We start from the raw sequence: 21,864 nt of genomic DNA, 5'->3' as shown, positions 1-21,864 counted from the left end.
TGAAAAAGACAGGAGTTGGTTTAAACATATTTACTTATTTAAAATATTAAATATTGGTTTATAAATGTTAAATAGGAACAGTGATTTTCTTACCAGGTTGATTATTAATGGCGATGTCAAAAAAACAGCGAGGACGCTGCACTTTTATTCCCATGACTCCAAAATTTCCAGTCTATGAGTAAAATACAGTTTCAGGCAACCAGACTAAAAAGGCAAAGATGTTTTATAAATCTCTGTAAAATATACGCTAGAAATTTAGCTTCATTATATATACATATACACATGTATGTATGTATATGTAGTCTCTCAATGACATAAATCACACAGGGGTTTTATTTAATTTTTGCATTGCCACAGGTGTAATCGAGGTCATCATAAATATTATATGAGGCATATGTACTATCACTGTTCCTCTAGTCCAGTATTTTCTTTTAGATAACAGCTTATATTTTGTGGGTAAAATAGAAGTCAATAGAAGGGCTTAGGGCTGAGGAGACAGTTCAAAAGACTGAGTGCATAAAAAAAAAAAGACTGAGCGCATGGCTTGCAAGTGGGAAGCCTGGGTTTCAATCCCTGGCACATGAGTATCACTTATGGCAGCCCTTGTGCAAAAATGGTAATAGACCCTAGTAGCCACAAGTCTGAGAGAGAGAGAAAGAGAGAGAGAGAGAGAATAAAAAGTCTAGTAATTTGCCAATCAAATCTAGATTACTCTAGCATACAATACGATATTAAGTTTATGTGATTAGTGAACAGGCAAATTACCTTCAAATAGAGGGGGAAAAAAAAAATAAAACAAGGGCAAACAGATCCAATCCTCCCCTTTCTAGAAAATAGAAATTTTGATTAGTGTTTTAAAAAGATTCAAATTCCTAAATGCACAAAACAAACCATCAATAAAAAAGTGGGATCTTTAACAACAGTAACATTGTAGAATTACATATGGAGTAAAAACATAACATTATTTACATACAAGGTTTCTCCAGGGCTCAAAAATTGTCTCCTTCAAGCAAAGCATGAGCTCCAGTCCTTAGAGTGGCTTCCCAAGCCCTTGAGGCTACTTTTTGATCATGAGCCATAGCCATACTTGTTATGTTAGTGTAGCACCATATATTACTAGTACTGAGATACTGTTAACAGTTTTGTTTACATAAAAGATAGCTAATATTTAACATTCTTTTAATAAGGGCTGGAGTGATAGCACAGCAGGGTAAGGCATTTGCCTTGCACGTGGCAGTCCTGGGTCTGATTTCTCCGTCCCTCTTGGAGAGCCTGGCAAGCTCCCTGTGGCATATTTGATATACCAAAAACAGTAATAAGTCTCACAATGAAGACGTTACTGGTGCCAGCTCAAGCAAACTGATGACCAACGGGAGGACAGCGCTACAGTGCAGTGCTCAGAAGGTGTTTAATTTTTTTGAAAGTTTAAACATTCTTAATGTTTAAAATTAAAGTTTAAATTATAACGGTCACTGTCACTGTCCTCCAGTTGTTCATCGATTTGCTCAAGTGGGCGCCAGTAACGTCTCACGGGTAGCTTGCCAGGCTTTGCTGTGCGGGTGAGATACTCTCGGAAATGATAAAAGTGAGAAAGCAGGCTGAACAGTTGGGAATATGGCTCAGATGGTAAGCATATGATTTGCACGTATAATGCCCTGAGTTTAGTTTTCAGTACTGCGTGTGTAGGAGCACTGCCAGGTGTGGTTCTTTTTTTTTTGCTTTTTGGGTCACACCCGGCAATGCACAGGGGTTACTCCTGGCTCTGCGCTCAGGAATTACCCCTGGCGGTGCTCAGGGGACCATATGGGATGCTGGGAATCGAACCCGGATAGGCCACATGCATGGCAAACGCCCTACCCGCTGTGGTTCTTAAAACCAAAAAAAGAAGACACAACAACAAAAATTTCTAAAACAGCAAGCAAATAACAAATGTGAAAGTTACATCTGCTCATAAGAGACTAAAATGTAAATGTTTTTCTGAAATTTAGATATTTGTGAAAATCTAAATTTCAAACAGTATACGTATAACTAGGTATATCGAGCTCTGAAAGATCTCTATGATTTACGGAAGGGTTCCTTCCCTTATCAATTTTGTGTTTGTTTTTAGGCCACTCTTGGTGACGCTCAGGGGACCATATGGGATGCCAAGTATTGAACCTGGGTTGGCTGCATGCAAGGTAAGAGCCTACCCGCTATACTATCTTTCCAGCTCCCCATTATCAATTATTATTAGTAGAAAAATTTTATTCAGACGGCCAGAGTGACAGTACAGTGGATAGGGCATTTGCCTTACACAGGGTCGACCCATGTATGACCTCAAAGGATCCCCTGAACACCAGCAGGAGTAATTCCTGAGCTAGGAATAACCCTTAAGCACTGCCCGCTGTGCCCCCCCTCCCCTGCAAGAGAAAAAAGCAAAATTTTATTCACAGGCAGTTGTAAAAATAAATTTGGACTTTATTCAGTTACCAATACTAATTTTATACAAAATGACTTTAATAGCACACTTGAATCATAAAAACCTAACAGTATTGATGCAATCCACTTATTCTATTTACATGCTCAGTTTTACTTGTACTCATCTCTATTTCCACACAATTAAATCATCTACAGGTTCATGTGTCTACCACCGTAACATATCAATTTTCATATACCCCACAAATCACAAGTCAGAACACTCAAAACAAATGCTCAAACTGCCCATAATTTATATGTATTGCTTCATCTCTTCAGTGTTAATCAACTTTAACACCTACACATGTGAATTAAAGATTAAATTATATATAGATCATGTTGCCTTCAAATTTTTCCCCACTCGCCATTTAAGTGCATTAACAGTTATGATCCAGAGACACACAAGTGAATCTTGGAAGAGAGCAGCATGCTGCAGATATGCCTTCGGACCCCAATTATTTAAAATTTTAGAATTCCAGGAACACATGGCTGTGACATCTCATACTATTCATAACAAGCAATACAAAATAAATTATTAGCATCTGCCTGTGGGACGACTTGAGTGGTAGTGGGAAAATTCTAAATAATGGTGGTGTGAAGGTATAATGGTGGTGGGACTAGTGTTGAAATATTGAATGTAATCAATTATTGTGAATAACTTTAAGAAAATAAAATTGTGGGGCTGGAGCGATAGCACAGTGGGTAGGGTGTTTGCCTTGCATGCAGCCGACCCGGGTTCAATTCCCAGCATCCCATATGGTCCCTCGAGCACTGCCAGGAGTAATTCCTGAGTGCAGAGCCAGGAATAACCCCTGTGCATCGCCGGGTGTGACCCAAAAAGAAAAAAAAAAAGAAAAGAAAATTAAAAAATTTGAAAAAACTTGCAGGTAAACAAAAAACAAAAACAAATCTAGCCCCAATATTGGTATGCTCATTGTTGCATGGAAAAGGAGTGTGTGTGTGTGGGGGGGGGGGGGGGGGGGGAGGGATGACAGCATTGTCTCATAACTTCTCTATTTTGTATTTCTAAACAATATAACTAGTGTAATAATGGCTTTATTTCCCGGAAACAAAGCAAAATTAATTATCGATCCTCTAGAATATAGGTACAAGTTTCCTTAAAATAACAAAATACTAGCAACCTCGATACCCTGCCATATTTGTCACATCATGAGTTAGTTACTTTATTACATGGTTGTAAGGTGAAACACTTTTTTTTCATCACAAATTAAAGGTTTATGGCAACCCTCCATCAAACAGTGTACAAGGACGCATATACTCTCACCATTTCAATTAAACACTGTACTAGAATTTCTAACCATTGAACCAAAACAATAAAGATCTAGAATGAAGGGGAAAAAACAACAATTTCACAGAAAACTGTGTACAAAATAAGTCTCTCATTTTATAAGGGAATTTAGCAAAATTACAGTTATTTCATAAACAGGCAAACTGATTTTTTTTATCAATTGACAATACGGTGTGGCAACGCTGCTTCTGGTATGTCTATCTGCAAATTTTCAACTGCATGTGTTCAATCACATCTCCATCATATTTTTATAATTCACATAATTCACATATTTCAAAACTTTTTATTAAATGATAAAATGAGACTAGACTGTATTATATTATGGGGATCTGTGACACGTGATCTTTGAAGTCAGTGACCAAATTTGGGTGCTATTGGGGCTGGAGAGATAGCACAGCGGGTAGGGCGTTTGCCTTGCACGCGGCCAACCCGGGTTCGATTCCCAGCATCCCATATGGTCCCCTGAGCACCGCCAGGAGTAACTCCTGAGTGCAGAGCCAGGAGTAACCCTTGTGCATCGCCAGGTGTGACCCAAAAAGAAAAAAATAAATTGGGTGCTATGAACATTTATACACAATAAAGATTTTCATCAATATTTTGACTGCCCTATCAGTCCATTATTCCCTTAATTTCCTTCCCCCTACTAAGGCCCTCCTATTCCTTGTGACTTATTCAGAAACTTACAACGGCGTCTAACATCTCAAATAAAGGAAGAATCACACAACTCTCACTTTAAATTAGAAGCTAGAAATAATTAAGCTTACTAAGGAAGCATGTGGAAAGGCAGGCTGCAAACTAGACCTCTTAGCCACTAAGCAGTAAGTCAAGTTGTGAATGCAGAAAGTTCTTGAAGAAAAAGGGCTACTCCAATGAGTATACAATAACTTAAAAATAAAAAAGCTTTGGGGCCAGAAGTGATAATCACTAGTATCCCATATGGTCCCCCAGCTCCACCAGGAGTGCAGAGGCAGGAGTAACCCCTGAGCATGGGGGGGGATGGGAATGGGATGTAGTCATCCCCCCATCACCCAATAAAAGCTTTACTACCAATACAGATAAAGTTTTAGCTGTCTGAAGAGATCAAACCAACCTAACCTTCCATTTCCTTCCCTTCAGCAAAACCTAATTCAGGACAAGGACTTCCTTGTTTTTCATTCCACAAAGGCTGAGAAGTGAGGAAAAAAGGTTTAAAAAGTAGCAGAGACTGGGGCCAAAGAGGTAACACAACAGGTAAGGCATCTGGGCAATCATAGACATCCTTTACCACCCACAACTCTCCCCCTCCCCCCACCGCCCAATCGGAGCAATATCTGAGTGCAAAGACAGGAATAAAATAAGCCCTGAGTACAGATGGGTGGCCCACCCCTCCCCCTAAAAAAACACAAGGGCATAAGAGCATAAAAGATTTATATGAGATTTGTAAGAAGTGTGCAAGGTTAAAGAGATAGGATGAACATTTGCTAAGAGATCTAGCTAAGATAACAGATAAAGGTTATTTCAATGTAGATAAAATTGCCTTTAAAAGATACCATTATGACTTCTTTAGCTGTCTTATGTTTTTCTTTTCTCCATCTTAATACCATGGATTAAAGTTATTCATGATTTGTTACACGCAACACCAACCACACTAGCACTATCATTTTCCCCTCCACAACTGTCTTCGTTTTACCAACCACCCCTCAAGCCTGCCCCATAGAAAGCCAACAATAATTTATTTTGTATTGTTTGTTACAACTAAATGGCAAATGGAATGATTGAAAAATATTTTAGAAGAAGAAAACATGTGAAAACTTCTATCTCACCATATGGAATGCCAGGGATTGAACCTGGGTTGATTGCTACGCAAAGTTGTCTTTTCCCTTTTTTTGCTTTTTGGGTCACACCCACCGATGCACAGGGGTTACTCCTGGCTCTGCACTCAGGAATTACTCCTGGTGGTTTTGGAGGACCATTCGGGATGCTGGGACTCGAACCTGGGTTGGCTGTGTGCAAGGCAAACACCCTACCTGCTATGCTATCACTCTAGCCCCAAAGCAGTTGTCTTATCCACATTTTTTTCTCTTTAGTGCCAAAGGGGGGAAATTTTTTTTTCTAAATTGAAAGTGTAAGCAGCATGAACAATTCTGCTAATGTGGACATCATGTTCAAGAAATATTTATTCTTTCCTTTAGCACTTTATTAACTCAATCTCCTGGAATCTCTCTAAAAGGTCATTTTCCAGGAGGTATGGTGCTGCCAGTAGGTCAATCTATACCTGTGAGGCAAGTGCATCAGCAGCCTGATGGCACCGTCAGGCTTTCAGATACCCCAAAATTGCCGCTGTGCCTTTGGCCAGACCCAAAAAAACTTGGGGCAAAGTTTACCAAGAAAGTAAACAGCCAAAAGTTAGGTATGTGGGAGATACACCCACAAACCACCTCGGGTTCAGTTATATAATTGGAGGCATGGCCTCTCTGGTTCCTGATCGAACTGCTTAATGGCCATGATCCCAGACGCACAGAAACGAATCTCGGAACCCAAAGGCTTTTGGCAGAAATGCGTCCTGTTCCTGCAGTAGGTTACTGGCGCTGGGCCACTCCAGGTGGGAATAGGTTTCATGCCTTGGCCTGCTCCCCTTGACAGCCTGGTGACTGTCATCCTCCAGAAGCAATTGGACAATCAGGTTTGGGCCTGCAGTGACAAGACACACGGGGCCTCACCAGATGGGGGCGGAACAGGCCCTTTCCTCCCCATCCCAGGGAGACCTTGAGTCGCCACCTACAAATAGCCTCTCTGGCTCCTGATCAAACTGATTAATGGCCATGATTCCAGAGACTCAGAAACAAATCTCAAAACCCAGTGGCTTTTGGCAGAAATGCATCTGGACCGCACAGACAGCCATGGCTCCAGAGGCAAAACAACTTAATCCAGAGCATGGCAGCTTGCGGCAGAAAAGCGAATGGACCAGGCGTTAAACTATGTCACCATGCCTCCCTGGGAGGGAAAGGGTGTTGCTCCCTTCCGCCCCCCCCCCTCCCCACAGCAAGGCGGCCGCTGCCTCAGAGATTATTGGAAAGCCAGGTATGAGCCAGTGGTGACAGGGCAACTGCAGTCTCATGGGAAGGGGGGGGCAGTACCGGCTCATCCTTCACACCCTACCAAAGTCACGAGTTGCCCCCCACGAGTGGCTCTCCGGCATGGCCATAACACCAGACTCACAGAAACCAATCTCATAATTATCTGGCTCTTTGCAGAAATCCAAAATTGCGTGGCCGCAATAGCGGCCGCACAACATTATATAATTGTCTTAACCAGCTATAGAAAACAAAGTATTTCACAATGCCTTTTCAGCAATTCTGATTATTGGGGGGGGAATTCTAAACAATAATGGTGCATCTTTTGTCGAAATAATGAATGTAATCAATGTAGAGAAGAGTTAAGTGGAAATCATCTGCCTCACAGGAATTGGGAGGGGTGGGAGGGGGGTATATTGGGGTTCTTGGTGGGGAAAAATGAGTACTGGTAAAGGGAGAGGTGCCTGATCATTGTATGACCGAGACTAAACCTGAAAGCTTAGTAACTTTCCTCACAGTGATTCAATAAATAAATATAAGACAATAAATAAATAAAACTATGAAAAAAGCTAAAAAATAAAAATTTTTCTATAAAAAAATAAAAGGTCACTTTCCATTTTAAGTAAAGTTTTCAACAATTAGGAGTGACCAGAAAAAACCTAAACTGTCCAACACAATAGTTAAATTAGAAAATATTCAGAAGATAGACTATTATACTGTCTAGAAAATTATAAGTCTCAGGACCCAGCTATAGATCCTGAACACATGTTCTGTTTGCAGGAGTCTAACTGAATCCCTGGCACTACATGATCTTCCTGAGTATTACAGGCAGCAACCTCTGAACACTGTCAGGGCAGCCCCTGCATTTAAATTGCTTCTTGTGCAACTCTAAGATTATCTGGCCCAGAAATATTTGTGGCCTAAGATAACTGTGGGAAATAAAAGCTGGTTAGAAAAAGCAGTGGTTTAGCTGAAAACATATAGGTCTCTAAAGTTATAAAATTGAACATAAAATTTACATTGTCTATCAAAATCAGCTTGTGTTATCTAAACAGAAAAGCAACTGATTTGACCATTAGTTGGAGTTTTGGATTTTGGGGGCCACACCTGACTGTGCTTAAGTCTTACCCCTGGTAATGCTCTGGGCTGAACCTGGGTTGGCAGTGTGCAAGGCAAGCACCCTACCTGCTATAGTATCACTCTGGCCCTTGACTTTACAAGTTTTTCCTAGTAATGAAGGTAAAAGCTGCTGTACTAATGGTTACACATCATATTGAGAGGTAAAGAATTAAAATAGGGGCTTGGAGCAATAGCACAGAGGGTAGGACATTTGCCTTGCACACAGCCAACTTGGGTTCGATTCTCAGCATCCCAGATGGTCTCCCAAGCACTGTCAGAAGTAATTCCTGAGTGCATGAGCCAGGAATAACCCCTGTGCATCACCGGGTGTGACCCCCCCCCCCCAAGAATAAAAGGTAAAGGTAAAGGCCCTCCCGTTGATCGTCGATTTGCTCGAGTGGGCCCAGTAACGTCTCCATTGGAGACTGTTGTTACTGTGTTTGGCATATTGAATACTCTCGGTAGCTTGCAGGACTCTCCGAGAGGGGCGGAGGAATCGAACTCGGGTCGGCCATGTTGGCCGCTTGTAAGGCAAACGCCCTACCGCTGTGCTATCGCTCCCCCGCCAAGAATAATAAAATAAAATAAATGTTAGAAATATCTTGTCTCTAAAGTTTTTGGTAACTTAAATTTTTAATGTTTCCAGATCAAGGATTATTTAAATTAGATGTATGTTTTAAGGGGAAAAAAAAAGTTAATAATAGAAATCTCTGTTAACAAATATATACCAGGGGCTTATGGTTCTGCAGTTTTTTATGTCTTAAAGTCCAGACAGGGGCTGGAGAGATAGCACAGCGGGTAGGACATTTGCCTTGCACGCGGCCGACCCGGGTTCGATTCCCAGCATCCCATATGGTCCCCTGAGCACCGCCAGGAGTAACTCCTGAGTGCAGAGCCAGAAGTAACCCCTGTGCATCGCCGTGTGTAACCCAAAAAGCAAAAAAGTCCAGACATTATATAAAAAATCAGGTCAATTTAGTATACTAGAGTTTTATGGGAAACATTATCATTTAAAAATATTTAGTCTGCTCACCTGTATAACAAACCATAACCCTCAAAAGGAGAGAGAGTAAAAGGTACGGTGCCTACCACAGAGGCAGGGGGCGGGGGTATGGGGTGGAGGTGGCGGGAGAGTCACTGGGAACATTGGTAGTGGAGAATGGGCATTGGTGGAGGGAAGGGTACTCGATCATTGTATGACTGAAACATAATCACAAAGGTTTTTAAGTCTATCTCACGGTGATTCATTAAAAAAAATACAACCGTGATTCATTAAAAAAAAAATTGCAGAACTGTTCCAATGCTTTTGTTCAAATGAATGTGTGGGGAAAGGGTCTTAGAACAATGCTCAAGGGTACAGACTCATCCTAGAAGCACTGTCACTTAAAATGTCAGGCCTTATCAATATGCATATGAAGTTATATGTTGTATTTAATGCAGACACTTCAAGTTGTTGTTGTTTTTTTTTTTTTTTGCTTTTTGGGTCACACCCAGCAATGCTCAAGGGTTACAACTGGCTCTGCACTCAGGAATTACTCCTGGCGGTGCTTGGGGGACCATATGGAATGCTGGGAATCGAACCCTGGGTCGGATGAGTGCAAGGCAAACGCCCCACCCACTGTGCTACAGCTCCAGCCCCCTTTAAGATCCAGATTTTGGGGACCAGAGTGATAGTACAGTGGGCAGTTTTTGCCTTACACATGGCAGACTTGGGTTCAATCCCTTGGCACTCCATATGGTCCCCTGAACCCAACCAAGAGTGATCCCTGAGCAGAGAGTAAGGAGTAAGCTCTCCACAAAGCTGGGTATGGCTCCAAAACCTAAATAAATAAAAAGAAACATTTTTTTCCCCACAGAAAACAAGAAAGACCATGCATACTGTCTGTACTGCTTAAACGTTACATGTTTTGAGGCCAGCGCGTCAGTATATCAAGTAGGGAGCTTGCCCTCCATGAGGCTAACCCAGGTTTGATCTCTAGCACAGGAGTGATTCTGAAGCAGAGAGCCAGGGCTAACACCTGAGAACCACTGGGGATGTCCCCAAAACAAACTAACAAAAATAATGTATGTTTTAATAATTTGTCCATTAACATCGGTAGCTTGCCAGGCTCTCCGAGAGGGGCGGAGGAATCGAACTCGGGTGCATGCAAGGCTAACGCCCTACTGCTGTGCTATCGCTCCAGCTAGCAAGCTACTGAGAGTATCTCACCTGCATGGCAAAGCCTGGCAAGCTACCCATGAGGTATTCGATATGACAAACACAGTAACAAGTCTCACAATGTGAGTGGGCCCGTTCAAGCAAATCGATGAACAATGGGGAAGACAGTGACAGTTCATTAACCTATGACCCACAACAAACTGATAAACTGCATCTTACCATAAGTAGAAAGAAATAATTTTCTTTTCTCTATCCTTGACACCTTTAGTATGTTTTCTAGATATTCTATGCAGTATCTTATTTATACAGAAACAGGAAAACAGGTAAGTTACAAAAGGGTAAGAAAGTAGCCATGTGAATACTTAAAAACTTAAGCAGAAGCGCTGGAGAGAGAGCACAGCGGGTAGGGCATTTTGCCTTGCACGCAGTTGGCCTGGGTTTGATTCCCAGCATCCCATATGGTCCCCTGAGCACCGCCAGGAGTAACTCCTGAGTGCAGAGCCAGGAGTAACCCCTGTGCACCGCCAGGTGTGGACCCCCCCCCAAAAAAAAAACTTAAGCAGAGGGGCCTGAGCCATAGTACAGAAGGGAGGGCATTCGCCTTGAGCAACTGAGGTTCCATCCTCTGCATTCCATAGGAGCACCACCAGGAGTAGCCCCTGAGGACTGCTTGGTGTGACCCAAAAATGCAAAGCAAAAAAAAAAAAAAAAAAAACCACTTAAGCAGAAAGTGATGAGTCCAAAATATAGGTGTTGAAAATGGATTCTGGGATCCTATAATGTCCTGTGCATCTGTCATACTAACTTAACTTGGGGCCTTATTTGTCCTGTAATTCTGGCATTAGCTAATACTCATAATGACTTCCACAAAGGAACTCAGATTAAACTGAGGCAGGCACAAAAGCCATTCCAACTATGAGAATGGGAGAGCCTTAGGGCTCAATAGGCACATTGGTGCAAGGGCAATCAATGTCTCAAAGAGATGGCCTCTAACCAGAAGAAAATGGCCCTTTCATGCCTCCTTCAAGATCAGAAGCAAACTCTAGTATTAGGGAACTAAAACAGAGACCTGTAGTTGAAAAACATGATCAAATGCTCCCTGGAAAAAAGTCACCTTGCTCTAATTTAACCCAGATCTAAAGTTAGAAGTTATTACCTCAATACTTACTGTACCTATGCAAAATAATCACCATTTTTTAACTAGGAACAAACTTAATCTACTATAGTAATTGTAAGGATGGAGAGAAAACCACATTTCATTTCAGAGACATGCCTATTTATAGAAAAAACAAATTCTAGTCCCACTGAGAGATACAAAGAATTACATTTAAAATCCAAAATAGAATCAGCTATATTCTTTTGAAACACAAAGTGAGTCTGGCCCTGGTACTCTGGTTTTGGTTAAGAATTAAACAAAGGTCTTACTTATCTATAACCACTTCTTCACTAAAAAGAACTCCTAAAAGACAAGGATAGCCTCTCATGCACCTCTACCCCCTCCGCCCCTCTCTGTCCAAAGACATATCCTTTGTTTCCCTCTCTGAAACATTTGTAAAAGAAGTAGATATTCTAACTACTGGGTCTGCCCTGACCAATCAAGGGACCAAACCGATTCCAAAATCCACTTTAAGGACTTGGGGAGAAAGGCATCAGTGAACTCTCAGGTCTTTCAATTTCTTACCCACATTCAAATATTTAGACCAGCTCTCTCAAACACTTTACAAAACTTGTCTCATTCAAAATCTTTCAAGTTATAGATGCTGATGCAGAACGGAATGTACATTCCACTTGATGTCTACAGACAGTCCTGGACAGATCTATTGGGTGGGTGGGGGAAATGTGCTCACCTGCAATCCGCACTTCCATTTCCAGCAGGAAGTAGCTAAAAGACCCCCACCTGAAATTCCCTTCAGAAACTGAAGCCCAATTCCAACCTCCCAGTAAAAAAAGGGAAAATGACATCAAGACAGGAGAGAAAATGGGCAGAGATTACAAAGGGGGAGGGGGTAGGACTTGTACCCAGGATGTGAAGATAATCCCCTCAAACATTCAGCTCTTTGTTTTCCCATCTTGCATATTTTAAACCCAATGCAAAGTGATCATCCATCCATCCCCTTAGTTTAGAAGATATAAAGGGTTTTCACCTTTCCCCTGCAACCTTCTTAAGGGGCTGCTCCACCTTTCTTTCCTTTCCCTCCCTCCACCCCCACTCCTCCAGTTTTATGGGCCTTACAGGCAGCGGTGCTAAGGGCTTACTGCTTTCTGGCTCTGAGCTCAGGGATCACTCCTGGAGCAATGGGGGAAAGAAGTAGGGAGAACGGGGTGCCGGAGCTCAAACCAGGGCCGGCCATTTTTGTAGAGCAAATACCCTACTTGCTGTACTATCCCTCCAGTGCTGCTGTCCTTCTCCTTTCCTCAAACAAAGTTTCTATTGAGGGGCAGGAGTGACAGTACAGCAGGTATGGCGTTTGCCTTGCACACACAATCGACCTCAGCACATAATCACGGCTTACCGTGACCCCCCCACCCACCCCCACCCCATGAGTGATCCCCGAATGCAGAGCCAGGAGTAAGCCCTGAGCACAGTCGGGTGTGGCCAAAACCACAAATAAATTAGATTAAAAAGTTTATACTGATTTCATCCATTTCAACCTTTACTTTCAATTTTGACTATCTGAGCGCGCTTCATGATGATTTTAAGACAACCTTGATGTCAACCCTACAGAGACCGATCAAAAATCCAAAAATCTTAAAAATTGGGGGCACATACACCCAGAATCCTCAGGATCTGAAGGTAACAATTCTGAATCATTAAACGTCAAACAGAGCACGATTATTTCAGACATGCAATTTACTACAGAAAGAACCCCACCTCAAACGGTTAAAAGGAAGAGGGGGAGGGTACGCTAAACAACAGCCACGTTTTCGGGTGCATAAAAACTATGAATGAGGGAAGCAGCCATTCTAGTCGTCTGCGCCTCTTCTAGAGCGTACGGGCAAAGATTTCAAAGCGGTTCTCACCCTCCCCCGCCGTTACCAACCCGTCAATCTGCGGCTCAAAGTTGACGAGCCCCTCCATTGCGGAAACACATCATTATTCCTTGCACTTATCTGTGTCCACGGACGCCCAAACTTGGGGCTCTGCACGGTCAAGTCCAGTTGGCGGAGAGAAATGGCAATCAACTGCACAAAATGGAGCTCTGATCGCAGTCCCCAAACGACGGGACATCCTCCATTTCCACTCCGCACCTCTACTTAGTTCCTCGAAAATACCATCGCGGTGGGGGCGGGGGGCCGGCCCCCACGCTTCCCCCTCCGGCACATGGAGCTCCATTACCTTCCTCCTCGGGAACAATCCTTTCCTCCCCAAAGGCCTGCCCTGCGCCCCGCTTCTCCGAAACGTGGGGGTGGGTGGAAAAGGTATGTTGTGGAAGGGGAAAACTTGGGGTCAGCTCGGCCGGGCACCGGGAAAGAGCCCGGGCAGAAGTTTCCGGAGAAAGCGTTAAGGGAATGGCCTGGGGCCGCTCCATGGCACTGCACGGCCGCCGCGGTGTGCGCGAAGGTCGGGGCCGGCGTGGGGGGACGGGGTCTGTGTGTGTGTGTATGTGTGTGTATGGGGGGGAGGGGAGCCTGTGTTCAGTCCGCTCTGAACCAACCCTAGAGATGGGGGGGGGGAAACGATTGCTGGGGAGGGGAGTTGCTCGGCGGCCACTGTCCACCCTAACCCGACAGGCACCAGGCTACACCTCCTTCTTTCCCGCCAATCGCGCCCACCCCGTACTCGGCAAGAAGGCTCAATCTTACGATCGGGAAGCATCAGAAAGCACCCGGGCTCCCCAGAGTTCAGGCCGCCGCCGCTGCCGCCATATTACAGCTTGTGCGGCAAAATGCGTCAGGGAGGGCGGCGTGCGCCCGAGCGCAGAGGGCGGGGGCTGGCCCGGGGAGGACCGTTTCCACCGCCCGGAGGACGGCTGCAAGCGGCGCCGCAACCCACGGCGGATCCTTGGGGAGCTGAGGGTCGGTGGTGAGGGGGGAAACACAGCGGCTTTCCAGACCCGGAGGGGAAAACGGTTACTTCGGGCCAGGCCTACCGCGCCGGCTCCGCCCCTCTTCACGGCGCCCCTTCCCGCTCGCAGACACCGGGCCCGCGGCTGCAGACGCGTCCAGCGAAACGGCACGGGTCCCTCGCCACCTACCTGCGCCCGCACCGCTCTCCTCTTCCCAGGGTCTGGCTCTTGGAAGCGCTTCAAATCTACCGCCGCCAGAAAAGGCGCTAAAGCCCACTAACCGCCTCCCTCCCCCCACAAGCCAGCCCCGGCGTGGAGGGGAAAAGCGTCGCGCCGGAAGTGCGTCACGCCTCGGTTGACGGCGGGGCTTGGCATTTCCTTCCCCGCCTCCCGACTGGCCCTGCTGCTAGTTCGAGGAGCGGGCTGCGTAGTGGCTACCGAATTCACCGCTAGTGTGATGGGAAAGTTCGTGATCGTCAGGAACTTTCAAGAAACCCAAGTAGTTTCATTTGGGAAACGTGGATCCATCCTCTCTGCCAGGATTCCGAGAAGGAAGCTGTACCTTCTGGGAGCTCCCAAATCGACTTTCAGTTAACTGTGGCACAAGTTTACGCAAATGGGTGTGAACAGAATTTCCCATGGAGGAACGGAGGAGATTATAAAGGACTTGGAGGTTCTTAGGTGTCGTTTTCCAAGTGATCTCACAGCTACCTCACTCTAAAGGTTGTGGAATAAAATTGCAGAGAATTTGCAGAGGTTTTTTTAGTCAATAATGGAAGAAAAGCTGTTCCATTCTAAACTAAAAAGTGCTGTGATCCTTCAAGCCATTAACACTCTGATCTCAGCTACAATTAAACCTAGGGAACAGACCACCATACCTGTCAAGACTGAACCAAATGTCCACCTGAGCAAACAAAAATCTTTTCATACTGTTTTCTTCTCTTTTCATTTCATACACTAAAATGGTTTCTGTCTTAGAGATAAGTACCCCTAGTGTTAAAAATAAATCTTGCATGTTCAGCCAGAATGTTAGGAATTACCATATGCTTTTAGAGATAATTTCTTTTTGTTACTTTATAATTGGTTGATATAGGTTCCAGAAAGAGCAAAGCGAGAAAGGCACTTGCCTTGGATGTGGCCAACTGGGATTCAATCCGAGGCATCCCATATGGTCCTCTGAGCATTGCCAGGAGTGATCCCTGAGCTCAGAACCTGGAGTAACCCTTGGGCATCTCTGGGTGTGGCCCAAAATCAAAAAGCGTGTGTAGGGGGTGTTCTTGGGAGAGATCTTAAAGGGCTGGAGCACACCTGGCATGAACAGAGGCCCTGCCTTTGATTCCCATGCCCCACCACCACCTGCACTACTGGGTTGACTCTCATGACCATAAAATGGATGGGTCTGATTAACACCACATCACCAGGCCCAGCATTAAACCTTGACCATCAGAATCCTGGCAGAAGATGAATCCATGTTTACCAAACAAAGTACTTGGTTTCTTAAAAGATTCTAATGATTACAGACTTTCCCAATCACACAATAACGAAGTTTGTTGTAGCTAGGTATATAACAGGAAGTGAATTCCTTAAACTCTAAGGAGGGCCTTCATGAGGCCAAAGAGAGTCTTAGAAGTCTGCAGTGCCTAGTACTTTCATCTGTCAGTGGTCAGTGGGCATGCTTGAGATGACACCATCTGATGATTGTGTGTGTGTGTGAGTGTGTGTGTGTGTGTGTGTGTGTGTGTAAGAAAGGGAGAGAGACAGAGCTCACACTGCACACAGACACGAGGGCTGGAACTAATGGAGATTTTCAAACTTGAACTATTTCCCCCATCCCCACAGAGTGGGTAAACTAATGAGGGGATTTCAAAGTCGAACCTCTCCTCTCCCCCAGTTTCCTCATTCCTCTGCAGGCCCTGATAGACTTAGCTTTTTAAGAACAGGCATCGAACCAATATCCATGTTGCAGCCTGGAACCGAACCCAGACCCAGAAAGCTCTAAAGACCTGCTGTGGTGCTACCGTCTTGGGAACCAACAGTTGCTGCTCTCATGGTCTGGGTTTTTCCACTCAACTGTTCCCTCTTAGCTTGGAGAAATACGGCTGCTTTCCTGTGCCCCAGTTATGTTGCATGGCTTTTTTTTTTCCACACAAAGGGCAAGAACCCCCCAATTGTTGAATTTCCTGCTTACATAAAGAGAATAATAACAGGGACCTATAATTTTTTTTCTTCTCAACAACTATATTTTATTTATTTATTTTTATTTATTTATTTTCTAATAGTGAGGCACCATGAGGTACAGTTGTAGACTTACACATTTTTGTGCTTGGGTTTCGATTATACAATGATCAAACACCCATCCCTCCACCAGTGCGCATTTCCCACCACCACGGATCCCAGCATCCCCTTCCCCCCGCAGCCTCCATCCCACCCTGCCTCTGTGGCAGGGCATTTCCCTCTCTCTCCTTTTGAGTGCCATGGTCTGGAAAAGAGGCATTGAGTGGCAATCATGCTTGGTCGACAGTCTACCCTCAGCATGCTCTCCCATCGTGGGCGGATCCTCCCAACACCCTTTATTTGGTGTTCCCTTCTCTTTCTGAGCTCCCCCTTCCCCTAACATGTGTGGTTGTCCTCCGGGTCATTGAGTAAAATTCCTGGTACTAATCTCTGCCATACTTGGGTGTTAGTTTCCTATTTTGTTACTTTATGTTCCCCAGATGAATGCAATATTTCTATGTCTATCCCTTTCTTTCTGAGTCATTTCACTTAACATGATACTTTCCATGTAGTACCACTTGTATGTAAACTTTATGACTTTGTCTTTTCTAATAGCTACATAGTACTCCATTGTGTAAATGTGCCAGAGTTTCTTCAACCAGTCATCTGTTCTCGGGCACTCAGGTTTTTTCCAGATTCTGGCTATTGTAAAGAGTGCTGCAGTAAACAGACAATTGCAGATGTCACTTCGGCTATACTTTTTTGCCTCTCTGGGATATATTCCCAGGAGTGGTATTGCTGGGTCAAATGGGAGCTCAATTTCTAGTTTTTTGAGAATCATCCATACTGTTTTCCAGAAGGGCTGAACTAGTCGGCATTCCCACCAACAGTAAGGGACCTATAATTTTTAAGCTTACTGATTCTTCGTTATACCAGTTCGGTTAAGTTGAGAATTTAAAATTTCAGATGTTGTATTTTTCAGTTCTAACATATATATTTGGTTCTTTTGAAGTGTATCTTAGTTCTATGCTGGTATTTTATATCTTCATTTATTATCAACACATTTCTATTCCATCATCAATAAATGTAGTTATAGTAGACATTTGATATTATTTTGTTCAACACGTGACTCAAATAAGTACTGGATTTTTCTTTTGAAAATGGATCATGTGGTCCTAATTCTTGTTTTTGTTGTTGATAGTAGTTTTTGGGTCACATTTGTTGTTGTTTGGAAGAAACTCTCTACTCAGCACTTGAGTACTTGAAGGACCATGTGGTGCTAGGGATTGAACCCGGAGTCCCTGGATGCCCAAATATTTTATATGATTATCCTGAGTCTCTGTATCTTATCTTCTGCCTGGAAAAAAAAATTATCTAAGTACCAGGTCATGGAGATAGCACAGGACTCAGGGACACAGACTTTTCCTGGTCAGCACTCCAGGTTGATCTCCAGTCTCGAAGGACCCACTCGCTAAAGACTTCCAAGTATAATTCTGGAGATCCTCATGCACTACTTCGTGTGGACTTGGTACCCTGGTGGCCCTTAATTGTCATCCAGAAATAATGTTTATTGGATGGCTTTGACTACGTTAGATAGACACATGCAAGTTAAAACCATCATTTTTGGATATTTTACTATTTAATTGATTAGTCCCACTTTCCCCTTACTTCTATTGCTAGTGGTGTTGCAATGATGGGTTGTTGTGTTTATAGTCTCAGCTGTGGTGCTTGATTGAGGGTTACTGTTTTTACTTGTGGTGCTCATGCAATTTCTAGTTACAGTACTGTCTGGGGTCACATAATTTCATTGTGGTATTCACACAAGTGCTTGATGGAGGTCACACCCCTAATTATGGTGCTTACACATCCTGTTTTGTTTTGGGGGGTCCACATCCAGCAATGCTTAGAGGTCAATCCTGATTCTGCACTCAGAAATGATCTCTTGTGGTGCTTGGTGGATCATAAGGGATGTTGGAGATCAAACCTTGGTCGGTTATATGCAAGACAAGTGCCCTGTGCAATGTACTATCGCGTTGGCCCTGCTTACACATACTTTTGGTTTCTGTTTTTACTGGGGAACACCCACTAGCAGTTTTGGAAATTGTTTTCAGAGCTGTGGATCACCAACAACAAAGCTGTCTGACTGTGCTTAATACACAGGAGGAATAGGGGTCAAATAGGATTCCATTGGAGGCCTCACTCTGGCAAGGCAGATGCTCAATCCATCTCTTGGCATTAGGTAGCATACACAGTTTTATTTATTTATTTATTTAATTTTTGGGTCACACTTGGTAATGCTCAGATGTTACTCCTGGCTCTGCACTCAGGAATTACTGCTGGCATTGCTCTGGGGACCATATGGGATGCAAGGGATTGAACCCGGTTGGCCACGTGCAAAGGCAAATGTCCTACCTGCAGTACTATTGCTCCAGCCCTCCCCCCCAAAAGTTTTTTTTTATTAGCATAATTTCTCCATGTTAATTAGTGGGAAAACACAGAGATGGAAGAGAAAGATTCTCTGATGTTGGGGAAATGAATTGAATGCTCATAGCTAAGTCCCAATGTTACTGAAAAATGCTGTGTGATAGAACCCAGGGCCTCACACATGAGAGGTATGTACTATGTCACAGAACTACATCCCATCCTTTTAATGTTTTTCAAACTCATCTGACACACGCTTGAAATCTATTGTCTGTTAAACATAGTTTCAAAGAACATTGGTATTATGTATGCAACATTATAGTTTCACATAGTTTCAAAGAACATTGTTGCACACAAAATTCCAAAGATTCCCCTCTCATTTAAGGAGTGAACTCCTTTACCAATTACTGCTTCTGTACTACTTTCACTATGATTTAAATTTATTAGTGTGCTCCATCATACAATTGCCTGGCTTTCTGACAACACCAAAAAACAAGAAAACCTCTTCTTCATTAGTTCCTTAGTAAATTTACCGGACAAAATCCATATTAAGATCTTTCCCATACATGTTTAATGGCTGTCCCAATGGTTTACCTGGAGCTGTGCATTACTCAAAGCTGTTACTTTTCCCAAATTGCAAAAAAATTAATAAACTTCACCTGCTGGTTTTTGGCTATTGACAATAATTTGCTACGAAGAAATTAAAACTCGTCATTTATTAACTTTTTATTAGCTCTTATAAAATTGATGATTTAAATCATTCACAATTGATGATTTATTTATTTAGCTTTTTGGGTCACACCCAGCGATGCACAGGGGTTACTCGTGGTTCAAGCACTCAAGAATTACTCTTGTCCTTGCTCGGGGGACCATATGGGATGCTGGGAATCGAACCCGGGTCGGGCCACGTACCCACCGTGCTATCACTCCAAGCCCCCACAACTGATGATTTAAATCAGTCACTAAAATACAGAGAGGACCTATTACTTCCAAAGTTTTGCCGGGGCCCAGCCAAATTGAAAGGAGGAACTACAATACCCGGCAGGCTCCGCCGTGCGCGAGCCGCCCCATCCCACCGCCCTCTCTGCACCGCCCTCTGGGATATGTAGTGCGACCTTCCGCCGTGCATGCACGCTGTGTTCGCCGGGCAGGCAGTGCTTTCGCCCTGAGAGTTGGGGACCCGCTCCTCCGCCGGAAAGGTGATCTCCCCCAAGAAAAAGGCTCAAAGCAAAACAAACAAAACAATTCCGGGATGTAAGGGAGGGGGGAGCGAGCCAACCGAGTCTGTTCTGTCCCGTTGGGGACCAGGAATATTGCCTTGACTGCTGAGCCAAAACCTTCCCCAGGACCCTCTAGAAACATTTCCAGTCGTGAAGGGAAGATGATGCCCGCAGGTCAGAAGTGTGTGGGGGCGCAGCCGGTTTTCTTTTCCCGACCCGCCCGTTTCGGCCCGGGATTTTAGTAGACAGCTGAGGAACAGAGGTCCCCTTCCGGGGTGGGATAAAGTGAAGCGCAGAGGACCCGGGTAGCCTCCAGCAGATTCTCTGCCCGGACCCGAGACACCCTTTCCATTCATTCGTTTAGCGCCACTGTTTGCCTGGCGCGGAGCTTGCCGGTCACTTGCAACTGGTGTTACTCTGCCCACTTAGAGCTGGGTACCTATCTCATTTAGTCCCAGGACCCTTCCTTTGCTTAGCTGAGTTTTCCCAAGGTCATTTAGTGGAAAACTTGATTCCTCTGTTTGTTAGCGATGGAGCTGTGAGCAGATAAGGAATCTTGTCTTAATACGTGTGTGTTGGTATGTATTGGGCGGGCATTGCCGTGAGGTATAGTTGGTTTGTTGATGTTATGAAACTGTTCAAGCTGAGTCGAAAGAGGTGGGTAGGCACTAGTATAGTTTGTTAAACTTTTCTGAGTCTGAATTTTCCATGTGATTGTGGGAGAGGGGGAGGGAGCACACGCATGGCTGTGATCAGTGTATACTCCTGACCTTGTGCTAGGGAAATTAGGGGTGCGTGGGGGCCCTTATGCAACAAAACGAATGCCCTACCCATTGTACCACGTCTCAGACCCTGTAGGAACTTTTTGTTTTGTTTTGTTTTGGGGCCGTAGTGGTGCTCAGGGCTTACGTCTTGGGTCTGTACTCAGGAATCACTCCTAGCGGTGTTTGGGGATCATATTCAGTTTCAGGGATCTAATGAGTTTGTTAGGCATACTAGGGAAGCCCCTGACCCACTGTACTCTCTCTCCTCCCTAACCTGACTTTTCTTTTAAAAACTGATTTCTTTTTAAAAAATTTTAGGCATTGTGATTTACAATACCACAGCTTACAATACTGTTAATGATAGGGTTTCATGCATACAGCGTTCCAACACCACACCCTCCACCAGAGGCCTTTCCCCCCCACAATCTGCTCCTTCTCCCCCACTTTCTTCCCTGTAAAGTGCAGATGATGATATCTACCAGGCAGGTTAGTTGAGAGAATTTAATGGGATAATAAAACTTAAAAGACCAAGTAGAGTATTTCAAAAGAATTAGGTAATATGATTATAGTCCCAACTTTTCTTTCTTTTTTTGTTTTGTTTGATTTTTGGATCATACTCAGCAGTGCTTGGGGGACTCTCCAGTGTCAGGAATGCATCCTGGGACCCTTGCACTCTAGGCTTTCTCTCAGGCCCAGTCTACATTTGTAACCAGTGTATTTCAACTAAAACTGTAAGTATTTATAAGTAGTTTGATTATTTAATTATGTTGCAATATCCTGATACATTACTTAATTTCTGCATGTTTTCTTATTTTGAGTTTTTTTTGGCCTGCTCCCACTCTTGCTGGGGATCATTTCCAACCAACACTTCATACATGTGTGGCAAGTGATCTGCTGAGCCACATCCCTGACACTGATTTGAGGTGTTTTTTTTTTTGTGGGTGTGAGAGAGTGGGGGGATACATCCAATGATGCTCAGGGGTTACTCCTGGCTCTGAGCTCCTGGAATCTTATTGTGTGCTGGGGATTGAACCCTGGTCAACCACACGCAAGGCAAATGCCCTTCTCCCTTGTATTATGGCTCCAACCCCGTGATTTGAGTTTTAGTCACCTCTCTCGCTGGTTAAAACCTGTTCATCAGTAGT

The 21,864-nt window shown here is 44.0% G+C and overlaps 1 protein-coding gene across 4 annotated transcripts in view; it reads right to left on the bottom strand.

Moving 5' to 3' along the window:
• Window positions 1-14,418, bottom strand: part of PPIG (peptidylprolyl isomerase G) — a 44,296-nt gene extending 29,878 nt beyond the window's left edge. The window contains exons 1-2 of one of the 4 annotated variants that reach the window (XM_056110288.1): window positions 14,290-14,418; window positions 94-204 (exon numbers count right to left, since the gene is read on the bottom strand). In XM_056110288.1, the coding sequence (XP_055966263.1) occupies window positions 94-154 (61 nt within the window). In that variant the 5' untranslated portion in view covers window positions 155-204; window positions 14,290-14,418. Of the gene's footprint in view, window positions 1-93; window positions 205-13,897; window positions 14,049-14,289 lie in introns of those variants that run through there. The other 3 variants (XM_056110290.1, XM_056110289.1, XM_056110291.1) reach the window with 3 other exon arrangements.
• Window positions 14,419-21,864: the final 7,446 nt, after the last annotated feature.

This window comes from Sorex fumeus, unplaced genomic scaffold, assembly GCF_029834395.1.
Source record: "Sorex fumeus unplaced genomic scaffold, SorFum_2.1 ptg000009l, whole genome shotgun sequence".
Classification (NCBI taxonomy): domain Eukaryota; kingdom Metazoa; phylum Chordata; class Mammalia; order Eulipotyphla; family Soricidae; genus Sorex; species Sorex fumeus.
This window is presented reverse-complemented; position numbering and strand designations above follow the sequence as displayed.